The sequence below is a fragment of the Acinonyx jubatus genome, chromosome D3, assembly GCF_027475565.1.
Source record: "Acinonyx jubatus isolate Ajub_Pintada_27869175 chromosome D3, VMU_Ajub_asm_v1.0, whole genome shotgun sequence".
NCBI classification, from domain to species: domain Eukaryota; kingdom Metazoa; phylum Chordata; class Mammalia; order Carnivora; family Felidae; genus Acinonyx; species Acinonyx jubatus.
Window position 1 is genome coordinate 31,321,458 of NC_069392.1, and position 25,616 is coordinate 31,347,073.

The window sequence follows — 25,616 nt, forward strand, 5'->3', positions numbered from 1 at the left end:
ACTGTACCCCCAGGCCACTGTGGCTGCCCACCCGCCAGGCGGCTGCCTCTGCTAAGGCTGCGGAATATGTCTTCATGGGACCAGGCTCACTGCCACCTCCAGCCTGGCTTGACCTGCCTATACACAGATTTTCTTCAGCAAATATGCATATAGTACTGTAAATGCATTTTCTCATCCTTATGATTTTCTTAATATTTTCTTTTCTCTAAAAAAATTTGTTTCTTTTCTCTAGCTTTAAGAATACTCTGTGTGTGTGTGTGTGTGTGTGTGTTACATATAACATATAAAATATGTTAATTGACTGTTTATATTATCAGTAAAGTTTCCAGTCAACAGTACACTTAATTAGCAGTTAAGTTTTGGTGCAGGGGGGATCAAAAGTTATTTGCAGATTTTCAACTGGGGTGGAGCTCTGCACCCCTAATCCCTGCCTTGTTCAAGAGTCAACTGTATAATTAATGTATTCTGGGTTTGTAGTACAAGTTTAGTTCCCTGCTGTTAAATAGACAGGGATTAAGGGTGAAACAAGTAACCATTAATGACTAAATTTGATGCCTTAAAACCAGCCCCTTTTTAAGTTGGGTTTTTAAAAATGTATGTGAGTGACTATTCAAAGCCAACTTAATCCCAATAAAATATTTTGCAAGTTAGAATTTTTCATTTTGGATGCTGCTGTTTTGCGTATAAAATGAGATAGTGGCATTAATATTTTCTTCCAGAGTTTTCTTAGATTTGCTCTAGAATTGTTGGCATACCTTATATACAAATTCATATTTAAAGAGCCAGAGAGTTCTAGTATCATATTCTGTTTATTAATATTTACGGAGTATCTTCCAACTGCTAAGCTAGTTCCCAGCTGTTTTTTAAATTTCTAATTATATTTGTAGGTCTCAGGCATCACTATTATTTATGCTTTTAAAAAACTCAGATAAATATTTTATAATCTTCATTTACTACTTTTGACTGACCACTGAAGAGCTTTTTCTATTTTCTTTATTCATTTGAAATTTTTTATTTTATCAACCATTTGCAGAATGCAGAGTAAATGTTGTAAAAGAGAAAAAGAAAAACCTTGTAAAAATTTTGATCTGGAAAAGAAACTCAGAAATGTTTTGGTACATAACTTGTTATTGATAATCTCCAAAAGTTAGCAGTATATATTATAGAGACTATGTCTCTTTTTCTGGAGATGTTTCTATCAGTTGGACTCTGAGGGAATGGCTGGCTACCTAAACATATTTACTATTAGCTAACATAAATTAGGCTGATCTGGAAAGTATGCATGCCCACACACATATATATTGTTATAGGTAATATGGTGGCTTCTGATTTGGGAAGAAAGCTCTTAACCTCTATAATGTAAAAGAGTAGCAAAAAATTTTATTTGCTTTCAACTGCTTATCATTTTGCCGCTTTAGTGTGCTTCATGATTTCTACATGCTTCATTCTTGATTTCTTGTGCTAGCTACTTTTGTTTGCATTGTTGCATTTTGACTAATCAATTAAGATGTCCCTAGTTACAAATGGAAAAAGATCGATCCATTCTTTTAACCTAAATGCAAAGATTGGACTATAATTCTTCTCTAAGTTGGAAAATTAACACACTAAGGAGTAAATATTTATGTATGTAGTATAGATAATGCCCCTGAACTTAAGTATAAAATAAGACATAATGAAGTATATTCTGCTGCTTATGTATGTCTTAGAAATATTAATACTTAGTGGAAAATCATAACAATCCATTCAACATTAATTAAGGTAAGTGTAATTTATTTTTGCAATGCAAACATGTATAATCTGTATCACAGTCCTATTTCCTCCCACTAAATAAGTCAGCAGTTGGGTGTATCTGACACACATGAATTTATTACATAAAGTATTTAATATCGTGGTTATGCATTTTAGATTCTAAACATGAGGTATGTGACTTCTAAAACCATAATCAAACTACTTACAAGTTTCTCTTAAAAATATGTTCAACTGGGTCTTTTACAAATATGTAGTAGTATGAGATAAAATCACACACAGTATTTGTCTTCTATGTGGAGATCATCTTGAAACTTGTTACATATTTTTTTTATCAATCCCATTTATCTCAAAGCTTTGAATTCAATACAGGTGTTTATTTCAGTAGGTTAGTGAATGAGCTCAAATATAGTTATCAATCTCATGGTAGTGTTTAGGCAAGTAGAGAACTATTGAGGTAATTTCTCAAGTGTCCTGCATTGAGAATGAAATGAACTCATGGCAGCCACTGTCACTTAGCAGTATTCCCTAAACTTCAGATCAGATGCCACCCTCACTATTTTTGCCAGGCTTTAAGTACCACCAGTATTATTTAAATTGCTTTAATCTATCATCAATGACTTATTAAAAATTCTTAAGCAAAAACACCCATAAAGCCACATATTCGATTTATTTTTCCTGAAGCATTAACATAAATACATAACCATTAAAACTTTCAGTGTTCCTCCATGCACTACTAGTGGTCTCACCCTTGGGGAAGCTCCGACTTGAAGGACTGGAAATGTGAGACCCACCTCAGAAAGCTGAATATCTCTCTTCTCACGGTACCTGCAGTGGGGGCGCCTTAGTTGGAATCCGAGCAGCTAGGAGGGGACAAGATGTGTGCGTTTTAACTCCATACTTTCTATTGAAAGCCTCACTACTATAACAACTTGAGAAATTCTATAGGTAGTGTATAAAATAAGATGCACTATAGAATAAGATCTTTTAAAATATGTTCAAGACCATATTTGAACACTACCTTTTTTCTTAAAGAATAGGATTTATCAGTTAGCCTGATCATTTCCTCTTTTGCTTTCTGGAAAACTTTTAATTATACTCTTAAGTGTGGCAGCCTACTGCTCTCTGCAACTCCGTAGGAAAGATTTATTTAAAGATTTCAACCTTTAAATTTGTATAAAAACTTGCTGCTTTTGCCCTTTTGTCCCCTTCACTGCAGCCCCTTACCTAGTTATGTTTTTGCTCCAGCTGCCTAACATCTGGAAAGATAACACGAAGATGAACACATGTGTTGTCAAGTTTTCCATTAAGAATTTAATGTAAAATAAACAATTGACGGACAGATCTGTCTTCCTTTTCTTCCTTTCCTCCCTCCTTCCTTGCTTACTCATACCCTTTCTTCTCATTCACAAGGACATGTGCTCTGACCTTCACCTCTAAAAGTAAGCAGAAATTGTAAATATTAAACTAGATACATATTATTGATAATAATTTATGACTTGTAAATACTGTCAAGGAAGGCTGTACTAGAACACACTTATTCACTGAATGTATCCTGGAAATCCACCACTTATACTTAAAGCATGTAAATATTGTATGTTGGGAGGGAAACTACTATATTTTATAATAACTGCAGTTACAGTGCTTTCCCTCTTAAAGGAGCTTTAATCATTCGTGTCTTCTTCACTTTCATGCTTAGTGTACCCTTACCTTCAACCACAGGAGTTTCACAGACTGTCTATGTGCAGAGATCAGTTTCATGTTGTTTGTCTGTAAAATAGATGTGCAGTGACTGCTTTTTTCATTTTTAAGTGCTTTAATTTAATAGTTATTAAACTCAGTCTGTGTTTAACACTTCATTTGAAATACTAAAGAAAATTAGTTCCACTTGCATTAGTCCCACAGGATACCAGGAGAAAAAGGCAGCCTTGAGAATTAATAATACTAACAAGGAATCAACTGTGCGACTGGTCAGGAGGTCAGAGCACATGTCCTTGTGACTGAGAAGAAAAGGGATGAGTAAGCAAGGAAGGAGGGAGGAAAGGAAGAAAAGGAAGATCTGTCCATCAATTGTTTATTTTACATTAAATTATTAATGGAAAACTTGACAACACAATAGCTGTGTGACTGGCTAAGTCACTCTGAGCCTTAACTTTCCTGCTAATGGAGATAAAAATCAGTGTTAATAATTCCCAACATTTACTGTGTGTTACCATTATTACAAACAGTAGTATTTTATATGCAATTGTTAATCTTCAAAATGAGCTCATGTCTGTTGTTAGTTAGGCCCATTTTACAGATGATGAAACAAGAGGTTAAGTAACTTGCTCACAGACAACTAGCAGCAGAATTAGACTTTGAACCTAAATCATCTGCATCTTACTATATTATATACTCTGTACTCTATATTCTGTACTCTGTATACTGTATAACCTGTCCTCTATACTATGCACTCAGTACTCTTATTCTGTACTTGTACTCTATGCTTTGTGCTCTCTAGGCTGTACTCGGTAATATATATTCTGTACTCTGCTCTATACTATATACTTAACTATATATACTATATTCTCTGTGTACATTCTATAGTCTCTATGCTCTGTAATGTGTACTCTGTGCTCTATACTCTATATGCTCTGTGCTCTATACTATATGCTCTATGCTCTTTACTCTCTATACTATATATACTGCTATCTATACTCTATACTATATACTCTATATACTCTATGCCCTGTACTCTATACTATATATTTCTGTGCCCTGTACTCTATACTGTATACTCTATATACTCTGTGCTCTATACTCTACACTATATTCTCTCTATATTCTGTGCCCTCTACTCCATACTGTATATGCTATGTGCTCTATGCTCTGTACTCTTTATATTCTGTAGTCTGTACTCTGTATTCTATATAATATATACTCTGTACTCTATGTACTCTCTGTACTACTCTAGACTCTTCTCTGTACTACATACTATACTCGCTGTACTCTCCTCTGTACTAAATACTCTATATACTGTGGCCTTTAATATTTTATTGTCACATGTGGCATCCACACTTGTTACTTACATTAGATGATTTTTGACTTGGACATAAAAGCCAAGCCATTTATTTATATTATGTTTTCAATCCAAAGAACATGTGTACTTTTGTACTATATAAGAAACTGTAACTTGTACTGATTGCACTTGCCTGCCATGGTTTGGATAGATTTTTTGCATGGCTTTTTTTCTTTTCTAATGGATGCTGTCCTATGATGCTTCTAAGCCTGTTCATGGGTATGTATCAGATGTCTTCTTTGCCTGTAAGCTTCCATCCTTAGGTATTTCTAATGTTTGTTTTTCTCTGTATACTTCCATACATAGCTATGTACTATGAAAAATTGAGTGAATGATATGTATATTCAAAATAAAGCCTATTTCACTTTTAAAAAATGTACTCTAAACCCTGTACTGTATACTATATACTCTATGCTCTGTACTCTCTATACTCTACTCTGTAGTCTATACTGTGTACTGCATACTCTATATACACCCTGCTCTGTACTCTCTATACTACTCTGTGCTCCATAGTCTGTACTTTATACTATATACCCCATGCTCTGTACTCTGTACTATATATTCTATGCTCTGTACTCTGTATACTGTATACTCTGTGCTGCCACATGTCTTTAATCTGTTGTATCATCTTCCCACCCAGATTCGAGCTCTAAATAATCTAAATCATAAATCAGCTTTATCAGAAGGAATGTATCCTAGATTCTTTGTGATCATGTTTATATGAATATAGATTATTCACTATTTTGATTTTTAAATTAAACCATTTTCAAATAGTTGAGCCATATGGCTGCTTTGGCTTTGTGTATGCCACCACTGTGGCCCATCTATCACTAGCTTTTTGGACTATGAAGTAAAACTAACATCTCTTGAGGATACAGAAGTTAAAGTCAGTTATCTATAGGATTCCTTCTGGCTCTAAATTCTAATGTATAAATGTGAATATAATTATTCATTTAAAGGTTTTCTTTAATTGAATCTGACAGATAATATCTAACAAAAATGTTTTATATACGCAGGCATTATTGTATCAAGCCTCTGTGTTGTATTTGTGTGACATGGAAATGCCATGTCACCTAATGTGTGCTACCAAGTGCAGGCAGGTACTTAGAAAAGTGCATTCAGCCTACTAATTACCTTTCTTAGCTTGAGAAAAGAAAGGTAAGCTTTCGCCTTTCTTTCACCAGATGTAACTACTCCCGAATCTCCAAAGAACGTTGTGGAATCATCAATGGTGAATGGAGGTTTAACATCACAAACAAAAGAAAATGGGTTGCGCGCTGCACAGCAGGTGCCTGTGCAGCGGAAGAAGCTCCTCAAAGCCCCAACTCTGGCTGAACTGGACAGCTCAGACTCTGAGGTGAGTCCCATTAGGTCCTGGCTCTCAAATCTTGATTCCATGTTCAGAATGCCAGCCCTCTCTGACCTAGTTTACTAATCACGTTGCCTTAGTTGTTGCTTGATCTCTTCCTATTTTTCAATCAATAAAGTTGGGACTGAAATTCATTTGTTTGGCAGGAAGTGAAACAGTGGATTACTTACTGTTTTTCGGTAAAGACCAGTATAGTGGCCATAGTTTATAGAATAAGTTCTGAAATATTCACATGGTCTTAGATTATAGTGCTATTAAAATAAGAAAAAAAAAAGATGCAAACATAGTATCTTCATTACGTTTCCCTTCATTCTGGGAAGGAAAAAAGAAAAATATATTTCCATGGATTCTTCTCTTTCTTCCTCTCTCTCTCTCTCTCTCTCTCTCACACACACACATACACACACACACACACACACACACACACACACACACACACCTACCCATAGTGAAGCTCGTTCTTTCTGTAATAATACTAATAGACAGGTCCGCAAAAGAAAACTCTGCTAAGGTTATCCAGATTTCATCTTTCTCCTGCTGCCCTTTGGAGGAAGATCTCATGTCCTCCCTGTTTTCCAGAAAAAAATCAGGATGCTTCCCAATTCTCTCTCAAGCCTTTGTCTGCAGCATCAATGTTGTGTATCTCCACTGTATAAAATGAAATTACATGCTTGCCTCCCTCTTCCCTCAGGCCCTGCCAGACAAACAACACACACACACAGCCAGCTTCTCATCTTCTGTTTGCTGTTGTGGTTGCTGGCTCCATCCACTCCATGTTCATCCAAGTTAGAATTAAGGAATTATTCTTTAATTGTCCAGACCTGTCTCTGAGACAGTTCTGGCAGCCTTCAGTGACAGTGCCACCCTTGAGCAAAGCAGCAGTAAAGGAGCAGCAGGAATTCTAGAAGTGACGTTGTTCCAACCAGCACATATGATTAAGAGCCTACTGGTCAGGATGTAGAACTAGAAAAGGCCTAGTTTAGTGAGTGACTAGTAACTGCATCGGACAATACAAGCAAGCAAGTTTTAGAAAGCAGGCCTGGCAATAGAAAAGACTGGTGTTTCAAAGAATAGAGGCCATCAGGATCCCCCAGCCAGGTACAAAGTGCTTAGTTGGGGGAATGGGCACCACAGGGCAAGCTGAGCCGGATTCTACACCCACATCCTCTTGCTCAGATCCGACCTCCAAGTCCCCTGGCCTCTTCTGGGCATCTTTGTGATTCCTCTGGGCTGGGAACTAATCTTAATGAAGATTAGTTTTTAAATAGTGAGAGATTGGGTCCAGCTGCATGTGGTCGGCAAGCAGGGGCAGAGGACCATCAACAGCTTTTGAGAGAAAATCCTAAAAGGACTTGAACCATGCCATTGCCCCCACCACTTCTCTCTCTCCTGCTGACTGACTTACAGTCACCTGACTGCCCCAGAACAGGTTCTCGGTTCTTCCCAGTAGAAGCAAGTGGAATCAGTAAAGAGTGGTGTAGAAGGGGTGGACATGCTCAGTTCTGTAAAACTGAACTCTAAAAATGTTTCTTGGGGGCTCCAGGGTGGCTCAGTTGGTTGAGCATCCGACTTCAGTTCAGGTCATGATCTCACAGTTCGTGATTTCGAGCCCCGCATCGGGCTCTGTGCTGACAGCTCAGAGTCTGGAGCCTGCTTCAGATTCTGTGTCTCCCTCTTTGCCCCTTCCCTGCTCATGCTCTGTCTCTCAAAAATGAATAAATGTTAAGAAAAAAAATGTTTCTGGGGAAGGTGGGCTAACATATGTGAGGCTCACGGATGGTTTCTGCTATTTAAATCTAGGTAGCACCCACTTCATAATTTTTTGGGAGTACTGTGTATATGGCCCCTTTTTTCTTTTCCTAAGAGATACTCTTGGCATTTATTTCCTTTTGACCCTCCATAAGCAGAAGGAGGTCGTTCTAGTTGCTTGCTAGCTTTTCTGGAGATTTGTGTGACCTTTACACCATGTCTGGGGTTGAAACTTTGGTTATATTGCTTGATTTGTTCTTCATGGTATGTACCAAGAGTGTGGAAATCACTGTTCAAACCTTCTTTGTTTGAACTGTGTGATTTATACAGCCTTTTTTCATCCCATGTTCTTTGACCAGATCCTTTGTATTGTAGCTTGTTTGAAACCACAGCTTTCAACATTAGGTTTTAGGTGAGGCCATTTTTTATGAATGGCTAATTCTTAAAAATCACCTTAACTAAGTAGGTCAGAGAGAATTTTCACTACTTGTCACACATAATCATAGGTTAATATTTTAACCTAATTTTCTTTCTTCTACATTTAAAACTATTTACCAGTTTTCTATAGATATTATGGAAATAAGTTGTCTTTTAGTTCATGTATATCCTGTCACATAGTAGATAGTAAGTTTTTCATGAATAAATATTGTACTTAATCTTGGTATTATTATTAAAAACAAATTAAGGATGTCTCTTCTCACAGGTTACAGGAATTTAAATTTTGTTTTGCACAATGTAGATATTTTTCTAGATTCATATGAAATGTTTATTTTCATCTTTATTCAACAAATATTAATATTTATTCATTACTTAGTAACAGTGGGTTTGTTACAACAACGAATGAGACACATAGCTTCTACCTTCATGCAGATCCCAATCTATTACTTTTATAAATGTATTAAATATTTCCCTAATAATAATGTTAACCACTATTTACTGTGTGCCTGGTAATGTGTTAAGCATTTTGAGTTTTGAGTGCATTATCTTATCTGATCCAATAACACAGTGTAAAGATGGTTAAATACCAGGTGTTAAAACCTAGATGAGAAACTAGTTCCGTGTCCCATCACACTAATGAGGGATACAAACCCAGACTTGTCTTATGTTAGATCCCTTCTAGTTTGTCTTCTGCTTGCCTTGAACCTTTGGCATTTTAATTTGGTGCCTCACATTAAAATAAATCTCTAATAGTAAAATGTGATTAGCATGAGAGCACTAATGTCTAAGAATCTCTCTGTTTCTCTGCCCCCACCTTTCTCAGGAGGAAACTCTGCACAGATCAGCCAGTAGCAGCAGTGTGTCTCCCTCTTTCCTTGAAGATCCCTCAGTAGAGGCTGTGTCCACGAGGAAGCGTGAGTATTTGTGATGAAACGAGCTAGTGTCAGATACCTTCAAAAACACACTGGACCTAGAGTAGGGAATCCCAGAGTGCCTTGTGATCATTTAAGATAGAAAGAATTAACCCTGTAATTTCACTAGTCAGGAGCAGAAATATTGTTATAGTCCTAGAGTGACTTGTTAAGATAGGGCTTAACTGATAACTGGGCCTCAGGTTCTTATAACAGATCAGTCACCTTTGGGTTGTAAGGAATAAGTCAAGTGTGTGTGTGTGTGTGTGTGTGTGTGTGTGTGTGTGTGTGTGTTTTAGATTAATTACCTCCTTGTCTGAATTTAAGCTCAGAGCCCTAAGTAATCACACTTGTTATCATTCCCACCCCCACACACATATACACATATCTATACCCCCTTACATATATAGATAGTAAAAATGCCTTTGTAGCTCTTCATAGGTTCTGAACACAGAATCTGAAGTTAAGTCATTTCTAAATGTTTTTAATAATATTTTTCATGTACAAGATCCTTATGAAAGATTAAAAATTACACATTTAGGGAGAGGATTCTGGGAAGATGTTGGAACAAGAAGCACCAAGAATCCGTCTCCCACCTAGACAACAATTGCACTGGCAGAATCTGTCTGATGTAACTACTTTGGAACTCTGAAGTCTGTTGAAGGCTTGCAACTTCCAGGGGAAGATTTAGATGAAAACTTGTGGTAATTTCAGTCACTTTCAGCTCCTGGTACAGTAGCAGCTACTCATGCCCCACCCCCAGCCACAAGGCAGTTTAGTGTTCCTGAAGCAGCTTATACACAGTTTACAGGAACTAGGGTGGGCAAAAAGGATGCTGTCCTCCAAATATTGGGAATCTTTCCTTTGATTGCTGATTGTTCCATCTGATTCCAAAGGTGTAGACAAAGAGGCCTGTAGTCATTGTTGTTCCTTGTTGCCAGCTCCCTGCATGCTAAAGTGTCTTCCAGGGAATTTAAAGGGCTGGCTCCTTCCCCCTACCCCCTTCATTTTTAGCTTTTTCCCTTTCTGGAGCCAGACATTAAAGACTAAGATATTCAGAAAAAACTACATATATAGGAAAAATTATAAAGTTACTATGCATGCCCAGGGAATGGCTTATGAAAGACCTGAGATCTTAAGTTTATATCTCAGGCTGATCCTCAGCACAAAGAGAGCCTACAACAGTCAAGAAAACAGTGAACAAAAACAATAACAAAAAACAGCAGCACCTGGGAAAGGGGCAGAATATGATTTCCAGAGTTACCACATTATTAGATTCAAATGTCCAGTGTTTAACAAAACAAAACAAAATCACAAGGCATACAAAAAAACATGAAGGTATGGCCCATTCAGAGTAAAGAAACAATCAACAGAAACTGCCCCAGAAAAAGAGGGTGATATGCCCATCAAAGACTTTAAAAAAAACTGTTTTAAAATGCTCAAAGAACTAAAAGAAGATGTGGAGAAAGTCAGGAACACTGTGTGTGAACAATATGGAAAGATAATAAAGAGCCAGAAAACCTAAAATGAAACCAAAAAAATTCTGGAGCTGAAAATTCCATTAACTGAAAAGAAAAATTCACTAGAAGATTAAAGGACAGATTTGAGCAAGCAGAAAAAATAATCTACAAATTCAGGCCAGGGCAATAGAAAACATCATGCCTGAGGAATAGAAAGACAAAAGACCAAAGACAAGCAAACAGAGACGGAGAGATCTGTCGGACACCATCAACCAGACCAACAAATGGATGGTGGGAGTCCCCGAAGGAGAGGAGAGAGAGGGGCAGAAAGAATAATTGCAGAAATAATTTCTGAGACTTCCCAAATTTGATGAAAGACATGAATATAAACATCCAAGAAGCTCCACTAAAATGAACTCAAAGAGACCCACAGCAGGACACATTATAACCCAACTTTCAAAAGCCAAAGACAGAGCAACAAGAGAGAAGTGAGTCACTAGAGACAAGGGATCCTCAATGAAATTTTCAGCATATTTCTCATCAGAAACTTTGGAGGCCTGAAGACAGTGGACCAATAACAGCTTTTTCACCCACTGTCACCCACAGTCTGAAAGTTTGCTTTACACCAGTTCACTTTTTTTGAAAGATCAACCTTAATATTTGTTTTAGCTAACTGAGAGAAATCCAAAGAGGATTTTCACTTCTACAAGATGTTTCAGTTGCTTCTTTGGTTTTTGCCATTTCAGCTTACAAAAGGTTTCATAGGAATGCTCTCCTTCCAGATAGTTGGGGAACTCTGTATATTCAGAGTGCTTAAAGAAAAAAAAAAGTCAAGCAACAATCTTCTATTCAGCAAAACTATAGTTCAAAGTGAGAGAGTAATAAAGATATTCCCAGATAAACAAAAGCTGAGGGAGTCCATAACCACTAGACCCTCCCTACATTAAAGGCTCAGAGGTCTTACAGGCTGAAATAGAAGGACACTAGGTAATAATTCGAAGCCATAGGAGAAATAAAGGTCTTGGTCAAATACATAGGCAATTATAAAAGCTAGTATTATTGTAACACTGGTTTATAACTGCACTTTTTGTTTTCTATGTAATTTGAGAGACTAATGCATTTAAAAAGAATTATTAGTCTCTATTTGGGGGAAGGCAGTGTATACAAATGTAATTTTGTGACATCAACAACCAAGAGGGATGGAGGACAGAGCTGTATGGGAGCAGAGTTTTGTGTGGTATAGAAATTAAGCTGCTATACATCCAAATCAGAATGTTATAATTTTAGACTGTTAAATGTAGTTTCCATGGTAACCACAAAGAAAATAGCTACAGAATATATACAAAAGAAAATGGGAAAGGAATTTAAATGTTTCGTTATAAAAAAAACAATTTCACATGAAAAACAAGAATGAAGGAAATGAGCTGGAAGGCATATAGAAAACAAATGACAGAAGTCCATCCTGATCAGTAATTAGTTTAAATGTAAATGAATTAAACTCTCTAATCAAAAGCTAGAGATTGGCAGAATGGATAAAAACACATGATTCAACTATATGCAGACTAGAAAAGACTCCTTTGAGATTCAAAGACATAAACAGATTGAAAGTGACAGTATAGAAAAGATATTCCACGCAAATGGTAACCAAAAGGAAGCTGGAGTAACTATACTGACATTAGACAATATAAACTTTAAATTAAAAATAAGTTACAAGAGACAAGGAAGGAGACTGTGTAGTAATAAAAGGCTCAATGCAGTAAGAGGAAAGAACGGTTATTAACATTTATGCACCTAATGACAGACCATCAAAATATATAAAGTAAAAACTGACAGAAGTGAAAGAGAAATAGACAGTTCTCAATAATAGGTGGAGACCCCTGTCACAATAATGGATAGAATAACCAGACAGAAGATAGGGAAATAGAGGACTTGAGCAGCCCAATAAACCAACTAGATCTGAAAGACATATACAGAATACTCCACCCAACAATAAACACACATTCTTCTTCAGGGCACATGGAACGTTTTCAAGAATAGACCATATGTGAAACTACAAGTGAAGTCTCAATAGATTTTAAAAGATAGGTATCATATACAAAGGATCTTCTCTGGCCATAATGGGATAAAGTTAGAAATCAGTAACAGAAAGAAAACTGAAAAATTCACAAAATTATAGAAATTAAACAATACACTTTTTTAAAATCAGTGGGACAAAGAAGAGGTCACCAGAGAGATTAGAAAATACTTACAAATGAAAATAAAAATACAACATATAGGACACAGTAAAAACACTGCTAAGGTGAAACTTATTGTGATAAACACATTTCAGTGATTAGTTTGTGGTTTTAAAAAGAAAGGAAGGAACGAATGAATGAGTGAACCAACAACCTAACTTTACAACTTAAGGAACTAGAAAAAGAAGAACAAACTAAACACAAAGTTAGCAGAAGAAAGGAAATAATAAAGATTAGAGCAGAAATAAATGAAATAGAGAATAGAAAAACAATGGAGAAAATCCGTGAAACCAAAAATTGATTCTTCAAAAATATCAACACAGTTGACAAACCATTAACAAGATGGCCTAAGAAAAAAGACTCAAAATACTAACATGAGAAATGAAAAGAGGAACCATTGCTTCTGATTCTACAGAAATAAAAAGAGTTATGAGAGAGTATCATGAACACTTACCATCAAATTGTATAGTCTTGGGGCGCCTGGGTGGCTCAGTCAGTTAAGCGGCCGACTTCGTCTCAGGTCATGATCTCGCGGTCAGTGAGTTCAAGCCCTGCGTTGGGCTCTGTGCTGACAGCTCAGAGCCTGGAGCCTGTTTCAGATTCTGTGTCTCCCTCTCTCTGACCCTCCCCCATTCATGCTCTGTCTCTCTCTGTCTCAAAAATAAATAAAGGTTAAAAAAAATTTTTTTTAATTGTATAGTCTTGATGAAATGGACAAATTCCTAGAAATGCCAAATCTAGCAAGACTAAATCAGAAAGAAACAAAATCATTCAGATTACTAGTAAGGATAGTGAGTTAGCAATCAGAAACTCTCCCAACAAAGAAGAGGCTGGAATTTGATGCCTTAAAAAACAAAACAAAAACCCAAAACTACCAATTCTTCTCAAACATTTCCAAAAAATTGAAGAGAAGGGAACGTTTCCTAAAAGTCACTCTGTGAGACCGCATTACCCTGATACTGAAGCCAAACAAAGACACTATAAGGACAGAAAACTATAGATCAGTACCCTTTACAAATACTGACTTTTTTTTAAAGATCTTTTACTAACCAATGGGTGCCTGGGTGGTTCAGTTGGTTGAGATCTGGTCATGAGATCTGGTCATGATCTCGCAGTCCATGATTTCAAGCCCCACGTCAGGCTCTGTGCTGATGGCTCAAAGCTTGGAGCCTGCTTCAATTCTGTGTGTGTGTCTCTCTCTCTCTCTGCCCCTCCCCCACTCACACTGTGTCTCCCTCTCTCTCTCAAAAATAAATAATTCCCTGGGGAATTCTACCAGATATTTAAAGCAGAGTTAATATCTATCCTTCTCAAGCTCTTCCAAAAAATAGAAATGGATGGAAAACTTCTGGACTCATTCTATGAAACCAGCATTACCTTGATTCCCAAACCAGACAGAGACCCCACAAAAAAGGAGAACTATAGGCCAGTATCCCTGATGAACATGGATGCAAAAATTCCCAACAAGATACTAGCAAATCAAATTCAACAGCATGTAAAAAGAATTATTCACCATGATCAAGTGGGATTCATTCCTGGGCTGCAGGCCTGGTTGAATATTTGCAAATCAATCAGTGTGATACATCACATTAATAAAAGAAAGGATAAGAACCAGATGATCCTGTCAACAGATGCAGAGAAAGCATATGTCACAATACAACATCCTTTCTTAATAAAAACCCTCGAGAAAGTCGGGATAGAAAAACATACTTAAACATCATAAAGCCATATATAAAAAGCCCACAGCTAATATCATCCTTAATGGGGAAAAACTGAGAGCTTTCCTGAGATCAGGAACATGACAGGGATGTCCACTCTCACCGCTGTTGTTTAACATAGTGTTGGAAGTCATAGCATCAGCAGTCAGACAACAAAAGGAAATCAAAGGCATCAAAATTGGCAAAGAAGTCAGACTTTCACTTTTCACAGTCGACATACTCTGCATGGAAAACCCATAAGACTCCACCGAAAGACTCCTATAACTGATACATGAATTTAGCAAAGTTGCAGGGTACAAAATCAATGTACAGAAATTGGTTGCATTTTTATACACCAGTAATGGAGCAACAGAAAGAGAAATAAAGAAACTGATTCCATTTACAATTGCACCAAGAACCCTAAAATACCTAGGAATAAACCTAACCAAAGATGTAAAAGATCTGTATGCTGAAAACTATGGAAAGCTTATGAGGGAAACTGAAGAAGACACAAAGAAATGGAAAAACATCCCATGCTCATGGATTGGAAGAATAAATATTGTTAAAATGTCAATACTAGCCAAAGCAATCTACACATTCAATGCAATCCCAGTGAAAATTGCACTGGCATTCTTCTCAAAACTAGAACAAACAATCCTAAAATTTGTATGGAACTAGAAAAGACCCCAAATGACCAAAGTGATATTGAAGAAGAAAACCAAAGCGGGAAGCATCACAATCCCAGACTTTAGCCTCTACTACAAAGCTGTAATCAACACAGTAGCACAAAAACAGACACATAGACCAATGGAATAGAATAGAGACCCCAAAATTGGACCCACAAATGTATGGCCAACTAATCTTTGACAAAGCAAGAAAAAGTATCCAATGGAAAAGACAGTCTCTTTAGCAAATGCTGCAGGGAGAACTGGACAGGAACATGCAGAAGAATGAATCTAGACCACTTTCTTACACAATACACAAAAATAAACTCAAAATGGTGAAAGACCTGAATGTGAGACAGGAAACCATCAGAACCCTAGAGGAGAAAGCAGGCTCTTTGACCTCAGCCGCAGCAATTTCTTACTCAACACATCTCCAAAGGCAAGGGAATTAAAAGTAAAAATGAACTATTGGGACCTCATCAAGATAAAAGGCTTCTGCACTGCAAAGGAAACAACAAAACTAAAGGCAGCCAATGGAATGGGAAAAGATATTTGCAAATGACCTATCAGATAAAGGGCTGGTATCCAAAATCTATAAAGAACTTACCAAACCCCACACCCAAAAAACAAATAATCCAGTGAAGAAATGGGCAGAAGACATGAATAGACACTTTTCCAAAGAAAACATCCAGATGGGCAGCAGACACATGAAACGATGCTCATCACGAAACGTCACTCATCATCAGGGAAATACAAATCAAAGCCACACTGAGATACCACCTCACACTGGTCAGAGTGGCTAAAATGAACAAATCAGGAAACTATAGATGCTGGCGAGGGTATGGAGAAATGGGAACCCTCTTGTACTGTTGGTGGGAATGCAGACTGGTACAGCCACTTTGGAAAACAGTGTGGAAGTTCCTCAAAAATTAAAAATAGAACTACTCTATGACCCAGCAATAGCACTACTAGGAGTGCTAATGCATAGGGGCACGTGTACCCCAATGTTTATAGCGGCACTTTCAACAATAGCCAAATTATGGAAAGAGCCTAAATGTCCATCAACTGATGAATGGATAAAGAAGATGTGGTTTATATATACAATGGAATACTACTTGGCAATGAGAAAGAATGAAATCATGCCCTTTGCAGCAACGTGGATGGAACTGCAAGGTATTATGCTGAGTGAAATAGGTTAGTCAGAGAAGGACAGATATCATGTGTTTTCACTCATGTGTGGATCTTGAGAAACCTAACAGAAGTCTATGGGGGAAGGGAAGGGGAAAAAATAATTATAAACAGGGAGAGAGGCAAACCACAAGAGACTCTTAAATACGGAGAACTAACTGAGGGTGGATGTGGGGGGAGAGGGGAAAATGGGTGATGGGCATTGAGGAGGGCACTTGCTGGGATGAGCACTGTGTGTTGTATGTAAGCCAATTTGACAATAAATTGTATATTTTTAAATTTTTAAAAATAAATAAATAAAAATACTAACAAACAGAATTCAGCATTATAGTAAAAGGATTACATACCCTGACCAAGCAGGATTTATTCCTGACTGCAAGGATGGTTCAACATATAAAAATTGAGTAGCGTAATATGCCACATTAACAGGAAAACAACCACAGGATTATTTCAATCAATGCAGAAAAAGCATTTGACAAAATTGAACACACTTTCAGGGTAAAAACACTTTACGCAAACTAGGAATAGAAAGAAACTACCTTGAGGCACCTGGATGGCTGTCGGTTGAGCGTCCAACTCTTGATTTTGGTTCAGGTCACGATCCTAGGGTTGTGGGATTGAGCTCTGTGTTGGACTCCATGCTGAATGTAGAGCCTTCTTGGGATTTTCTCTCTCTCTCTCTCTCTCTCTGCCCTCTGCCCTTCTCCCCTGCTTGCACTCTCTTTCTAAACTTAAAATAAAAATTTTTTAATTGAAAAAAAGGAAACTACCTTGATGTAATAAAAGCCATATATGAAAAATTCACTTTAAACATCATACTCAGTGGTGAAAGACTGAAAAAATTTCCTCTAATAAATAGAAACAAGGCAAGGATGCCAGCTTTCATCACTTCTGTTCAACATAGTCCTGGAAGTGTTAGTGAGCACAGTTTGGCTAGGAAATAAAGGAAAGGAAATAAGGAAAAAAAGTAAACTTACCTCTTTGCAGATAATACGATCTCACATGTAAAAAAACTCTAAAAGATTCCAAACACAAAAATATTGTTAGAATAAATAATTCAGTAAAATAGCAAAATATAAAGTCAGCACACAAAAATCAGTTGCATTTTGGGGCACCTGGGTGGCTCAGTTCCTGATCTCACAGTTCATGAGTTTGAGCCCTGTGTCGGGCTCTCTGCTAACAGCTCAGAGCCTAGAGTCTGCTTCAGATTCTGTGTCTCCCTCACTATCTGCTCCTCCCCTGATCACACTGTCTCTCTGTCTCAAAAATAAGTAAACATTTTAAAAAATCAGTTCCATTTCTATACACAAGCAATAAATAATCTGAAAAGGAAATGACAAAAGCAATTCCATTTATAAAAGAATATCAAAAAGAATAAAATACTTAGGAATCAAACAAGGAAGTGAAAGACTTGCTCACTAAAAACATTGCTGAAAGAAATTAAAGAAGACATAAATAAATGGAAACATATCCTGTGTTCATGGATTGGAAGACTTAATATTCTTAAAATGTTTATACTGACCAAAGTTATCTACAGATTCAGTGCAATCTCTATCAAAATGCCAATGACATTTTTGCAGAAATAGAAGACCACCCATTCTAATATTCATATGGAATCTCAGAGGACCCAAATAGCCAAAACAACTTTGAAAAAGAACTCATACTTCCTGATTTCAAAACTTACTACAAACTAGATCCAGGGAAGATGGCGGCGTAGGAGGATGCTGGGCTCACCGCACATCCTGCTGATCACTTAGATTCCACGTACACCTGCCTAAATAACCCAGAAAACCGCCAGAAGACTAGCAGAACGGAGTCTCCGGAGCCACGTGCAGATGAGAGGCCCACGGAAGAGGGTAGGAAGGGCAGGGAGGCGGTGTGTGCTACATGGACTGGCGGGAGGGAGCCGGGTTGGAGGGGCGGCCCACCGGCCAAGCAGAGCCCCCGAGTCTGACTGGCAAAAGCGTAGGGGCCGGAGGGAGTGTGTTCGGGCAGCAAGCGGGGCTTGACATCTGCTCTGCTCAGAGAACAGGAGGGCTGGAGGACAATGGGAAGGAGAGTTGTTGAGCCCCGGACGACAGAGCTCAGCTTGGCGGGGAACAAAGGCACTCGCCAGTGCCATCTCCCTGGTCCCTCCCCCAGCCAAAATCCCAAAGGGAACCAGTTCCTGCCAGGGAACTTACTTGCACTGCGCAAACACCCAACGCTGTGCTTCTGCAGATCCATGCCTCCCATGGGTCTGACTCCCTCCCGGTGCTGCAGGGCCCCTCCCGAGGCAGATCTCCGAAGGAAAAGTGAGCTGAGCCTGCCCCTCCCGCCCCCGTGCACCTTGCCAATCCACCCCAGCTAATATGCCAGATCCCCAGCACCACAAGTCTGGCAGTGTGCAAGTAGCCCAGATAGGCCACGCCACTCCACAGGGAATCCTGCCCCTAAGAGAGGGGAAGTGAAGGCACACACCAGTCTGACTGTGGCCCCAGCAGTGGGCTGGGGGCAGACATCAGGTCTGACTGTGGCCCCGCCCACCAACACAAGTTATTCAAGACAGCACAGGGGAAGTGCCCCGCAGTTCTGAACCACTCCAGGTACTATCCAAAATGACAAACAGAAGAATTCCCCTCAAAAAAACGTCCAGGAAATAACAACAGCTAACAAACTGATCAAAAACGATTTAAACAATATAAAAGAAAGTGAATTTAGAATAATAGTCATAAAATTAATCGCTGGGCTTGAAAGCACTATAAAGGACAGCAGAGAATCTATTGCTACAGAGATCAAGGGACTAAGGAACAACCAGGAGGAGCTAAAAAATGCTATCAATGAGCTGCAAAATAAAATGGAGACAACCACGGCTCAGATTGAAGAGGCAGAGGAGAGAATAGGTGAACTAGAAGATAAAATTATGGAAAAAGAAGAAGCTGAGAAAAAGAGAGATTAAAAAATCCAGGAGTATGAGGGGAAAATTAGAGAACTAAGTGATCCACTGAAGAGAAATAATATACCCATAATTGGTATTCCAGAGGAGGAAGAGAGAGGGAAAGGTGCTGAAGGTGTACTTGAAGAAATAATAGCTGAGGACTTCCCTGATCTGGGGAAGGAAAAAGGCATTGAAATCCAAGAGGCACAGAGAACTCCCTTCAGACGTAGCTTGAATTGATCGTCTGCATGACATATCATAGTGAAACTGGCAAAATACAAGGATAAAGAGAAAATTCTGACAGCAGTTAGAGATAAACGTGCTCTAACACATAAAGGGAGACCGATAAGACCTGTGACAGATCTCTCTACTGAAACTTGGCAGGCCAGAAAGGAATGGCAGGAGATCTTCAATGTGATGAACAGAAAAAAATATGCAGCCGAGAATCCTTTATCCAGCAAGTCTGTCATTTAGAATAGAAGGAGAGATAAAGGTCTTCCCAAACAAACAAAAACTGAAGGAATCCATCACCACTAAACCAGCCCTACAAGAGATCATAAGGGGGATCCTGTGAGACAAAGTACCAGAGACATCGCTACAAGCATGAAACCTATGGACATCACAATGACTCTAAACCCATATCTTTCTATGATAACATTGAATGTAATTGGACTAAATGTGCCAACCAAAAGACATAGGGTATCAGAATGGATAAAAAAATAAGACCCATCTATTTGCTGTCTACAAGAGACTCATTTTAGACCTGAGGACACCTTCAGATTGAGAGTGAGGGGATGGAGAACTATTTATCATGCCACTAGAAGTCAAAAGAAAGGTGGAGTAGCCATACTTAACATCAGACAAATGAGATTTTAAATTAAAGGCTGTAACAAGAGATGAAGAAGGGCATTATATAATAATTACAGGGTCTATCCATCAGGAAGAGCTAACAATTATAAATGTCTATGCGCCGAATACCAGAGCCCCCAAATATATAAAACAATTACTCACAAACATAAGCAACCTTATTGATAAGAATGTGGTAATTGCAGGGGACTTTAACACTCCACTTACAGAAATGGATAGATCATCTAGACACATGGTCAATAAAGAAACAAGGGCCCTGAATGATACATTGGATCAGATGGACTTGACAGATACATTTAGAACTCTGCATCCCAAAGCAACAGAATATACTTTCTTCTCGAGTGCACATGGAACATTCTCCAAGATAGATCACATACTGGGTCATAAAACAGCCCTTCATAAGTATACAAGAATTGAAATCCTACCATGCATACTTTCAGACCACAATGCTATGAAGCTTGAAATCAACCACAGGAAAAAGTCTGGAAAACCTCCAAAAGCATGGAGGTTAAAGAACACCCTACTGAAGAATGAGTGGGTCAACCAGGCAATTAGAGAAGAAATTAAAAAATATATGGAAACAAACGAAAATGAAAATACAACAATCCAAACGCTTTGGGATGCAGCGAAGGCAGTCCTGAGAGGAAAATACATTGCAATCCAGGCCTATCTCAAAAACAAGAAAAATCCCAAATACAAAATCTAACAGCATACCTAAAGGAAATAGAAGCAGAACAGCAAAGACAGCCTAAACCCAGCAGAAGAAGAGAAATAATAAAGATCAGAGCAGAAATAAACAATATAGAATCTAAAAACACTGTAGAGCAGATCAATGAAACCAAGAGTTGGTTTTTTGAAAAAATAAACAAAATTGATAAACCTCTAGCCAAGCTTCTCAAAAATTAAAGGGAGATGACCCAAAGAGAGAAAATCATGAATGAAAATGGAATTATTACAACCAATCCCTCAGAGATACGAGTAATTATCAGGGAATACTATGAAAAATTATATGCCAACAAACTGGACAACCTGGAAGAAATGGACAAATTCCTAAACACCCACATGCTTCCAAAACTCAATCAGGAGGAAATAGAAAGCTTGAACAGACCCATAACCAGCGAAGAAATTGAATCAGTCATCAAAAATCTCCCAACAAATAAGAGTCCAGGACCAGATGGCTTCCCAGGGGAGTTCTACCAGACGTTTAAAGCAGAGATAATACCTATCCTTCTCAAGCTATTCCAAAAAATAGAAAGGGAAGGAAAACTTCCAGACTCATTCTATGAAGCCAGTATTACTTTGATTTCTAAACCAGACAGAGACCCAGTAAAAAAAGAGAACTACAGGCCAATATCCCTGATGAATATGGATGCAAAAATTCTCAATAAGATACTAACAAATCGAATTCAACAGCATATAAAAAGAATTATTCACCATGATCAGGTGGGATTCATCACATTAAAGAAAAGATAAGAACCATATGATCCTGTCAGTCAATGCAGAAAAGGTCTTTGACAAAATTCAGCAACCTTTCTTAATAAAAACCCTTCAGAAAGCTGGGATAGAAGGAACATACTTAAACATCATAAAAGCTGTTTATGAAAAGCCCACAGCTAACCTCATCCTCAACGGGGAAAAATTCAGACCTTTTTCCCTGAGATCAGGAACACGACAGGGATGTCCACTCTCACCGCTGTTGTTTACCATAGTGTTGGAAGTTCTAGCATCAGCAATCAGACAACAAAAGGAAATCAAAGGCATCAAAATTGGCAAAGATGAAGTTAAGCTTTCACTTTTTGCAGATGACATGATATTATACATGCAAAATCCAATAGACTCCACCAAAAGTCTGCTAGAACTGATACATGAATTCAGCAAAGTTGCAGGATACAAAATCAAAGTACAGAAATCAGTTACATTCTTATACACTAGTAATGAAGCAACAGAAAGACAAAGAAACTGATCCCATTCACAATTGCACCAAGAAGCATAAAATACCTAGGAATAAACCTAACCAAAGATGTAAAAGATCTGTATGCTGACAACGATAGAAAGCTTATGAAGGAAATTGAAGAAGATATAAGGAAATGGAAAAACATTCCGTGCTCATGGATTAGAAGAATAAATATTGTCAAAATGTCAATACTGCCCAAAGCTATCTACACATTCAATGCAATCCCAATCAAAATTGCACCAGCATTCTTCTCGAAACTAGAACAAGCAATCCTAAAATTCATATGGAACCACAAAAGGCCCCGAATAGCCAAAGTAATATTGAAGAAGAAGACCAAAGCAGGAGGCATCACAATCCCAGACGTTAGCCTCTACTACAAAGCTGTAATCATCAAGACAACATGGTATTGGCACAAAAACAGACACATAGACCAATGGAATAGAATAGAAACCCCAGAACTAGACCCACAAACGTATGGCCAACTCATCTTTGACAAAGCAGGAAAGAATATCCAATGGAAAAAAGACAGTCTCTTTAACAAATGGTGCTGGGAGAACTGGACAGCAACATGCAGAAGATTGAAACTAGACCACTTTCTCACACCATTCACAAAAATAAACTCAAAATGATAAAGGACCTGAATGTGAGATAGGAAACCATCCAAACCCTAGAGGAGAAAGCAGGAAAAGACCTCTCTGACCTCAGCCGTAGCAATTTCTTACTTGACACATCCCCAAAGGCAAGGTTAAAAGCAAAAATGAACTACTGGGACCTTATGAAGATGAAAAGCTTCTGCACAGCAAAGGAAACAACCAACAAAACTAAAAGGCAACCAACGGACTGGGAAAAGATATTTGCAAATGACATATCGGACAAAGGGCTAGTATCCAAAATCTATAAAGAGCTCACCAAACTCCACACCCGAAAAACAAATAACCCAGTGAAGAAATGGGCAGAAAACGTGAATAGACACTTCTCTAAAGAAGACATCCGGATGGCCAACAGGCACATGAAAAGATGCTCAACGTCGCTCCTCATCAGGGAAATACAAATCAAAACCACACTCAGATATCACCTCACGCCAGTCAGAGTGGCCAAAATGAACAAATCAGGAGACTATAGATGCTGGAGAGGATGTGGAGAAACGGGAACCCTCTTGCACTGTTGGTGGGAATGCAAATTGGTGCAGCCACTCTGGAAAGCAATGTGGAGGTTCCTCAAAAAATTAAAAATAGACCTACCCTATGACCCAGCAATAGCACTGTTAGGAATTTACCCAAGGGATACAGGAGTACTGATGCATAGGGGCACTTGTACCCCAATGTTTATAGCAGCACTCTCAACAATAGCCAAATTATGAAAAGACCCTAAATGTCCATCAACTGATGAATGGATAAAGAAATTGTGGTTTCTGTACACAATGGAGTACTACGTGGCAATGAGAAAGAATGAAATATGGCCCTTTGTAGCAACATGGATGGAACTGGAGAGTGTGATGCTAAGTGAAATAAGCCATACAGAGAAAGACAGATACCATATGTTTTCACTCTTAGGTGGATCCTGAGAAACTTAACAGAAACCCATGGGGGAGGGGAAGGAAAAAAAAAAAAGGAGGTTAGAGTGGGAGAGAGCCAAAGCATAAGAGACTCTTAAAAACTGAGAACAAATTAAGGGTTGATGGGGGGTGGGAGGGAGGGGAGGGTGGGTGATGGGTATTGAGGAGGGCACCTTTTGGGATGATCACTGGGTGTTGTATGGAAACCAATTTGACAATAAATTTCATATATTGAAGAAAAAAAAACCTAGCAACTATAGTAATCAACGCAATGAGGTATTAGCATAAAGGCAGACATATAAATCAACAAAATAGAATAGAGAGCCCAGAATAAAGCCTCACCTATATGGTCAAAAGATTTTTGACAAGTGTGCCAAGACAATTCAATGGGAAGTCTTTCAGCAAATGGTCCTGGGAGAACTGTATATCCACATGCAAAAAGGAAGTTATACCCTCACCTAACACCATATACAAAAATTAACTCAAAATGGATTAAGAACCTAAATGTAAGACCTAAAATAATAAAACTCTTAGAAGAAAACATAGGACAAAAACTTCATGACATTGGATTTGGCAATGGTTTCTTGGCTATGACCCCAAGGATAGACAAAAAAGTGTCTATTTGTAAATATAGACAAAAAATTGTCTATTTGTAAAAATAGACAAACTGGAATTTATGAAATTTAAAAAACTTTTATGCATAAAAAGACATTATCAATGAAATAAAAGGGCAGCATGCAGGATAGGAGAAAATATTTGCAGATCATATCTCTAATAAAGGATTAATATTCAGAATATATAGAGAAAGTCTTGAAACTCAACAACAGAAAAGAGAACCTAATTAAAAAATAGGCAAAGGACTCAAATGGACATTTCTCCAAAGAAGATACACTAATGACCAACAAGTGCATGAAAAGATTCTCAGCATCATTAATCATTAGGGAAATACAAATCAAAACTATAGTGAGATGCCACCTCCCACCCATTAAAATGGCTGCTATCAAAACAAAAACCAGAAGACAAGTGTTGGCAAGAATGTAGAGAAATTGGAACCATGTGCACTGTTGGGAATGTGAAATGGTACAGGTGTTGTGGAAAACAGTATGGTGACTCCTCAGAAACTTAAAAATAGAATTACATATGATCCAGCAATTCTGCTTCTGACTATATAAGCAAAAGAATCGAAACAAAAAAAAAAATTGAAAGCAGAATCTCAAAGAGATATTTGTACATCCATGTTCATAGCAGTATTCACAATAGCTAAAATGTGAAAGCAACCCCAGTGTCCATCAGTGGATGAATGGCTAGGCAAAATGTGGAATATCCACACAATGATATATTACTCAGCCTTAAAATTGAGGAAAATTCTGGGGCACCTGGGTGGCTCAGTCGGTTAAATATCCGACTTCAGCTCAGGTCATGATCTCGCGGTTTGTGAGTTTGAGCCCTACATTGGACTCTGTGCTGACAGCTCAGAACCTGGAGCCTGCTTCAAATTGTGTGTCTCCCTCTCTCTCTCAGCCCCTCCCCCACTCAGACGCTTGCTTGCTCGCTCTCTCTCAAAAATAAATAAAACATTTTTAAAAATGGGGGAAATTCTGCAATAGGCTACAATACTGACAAACTTTTAGGACATTTTGCTAAGGGAAAAAAGGAATTCCAAAAAGGGCAAATACTGTATAATTCCATTTATATGAGATTTTTAGAGCGGTCAAAATCATAGAGATGGAAAGTAGGATGGTAGTTGTGAGGGGCTGTAGGTAGTGGAGAATAGGAAGTTGTAGAGTTTCAGTTTACAAGATGAAGAG

The 25,616-nt window shown here is 38.1% G+C and overlaps 1 protein-coding gene across 5 annotated transcripts in view; it reads left to right on the plus strand.

Moving 5' to 3' along the window:
• Nucleotides 1–25,616, plus strand: part of SPIRE1 (spire type actin nucleation factor 1) — a 198,704-nt gene that overhangs the window by 159,084 nt on the left and 14,004 nt on the right. For all 5 annotated transcript variants that reach the window (XM_027068416.2, XM_027068417.2, XM_027068418.2 and 2 more), the window contains 2 exons: nt 5,989–6,161; nt 9,184–9,274. In XM_027068416.2, the coding sequence (XP_026924217.1) occupies nt 5,989–6,161; nt 9,184–9,274 (264 nt within the window). The remainder of the gene's footprint in view (nt 1–5,988; nt 6,162–9,183; nt 9,275–25,616) is intronic.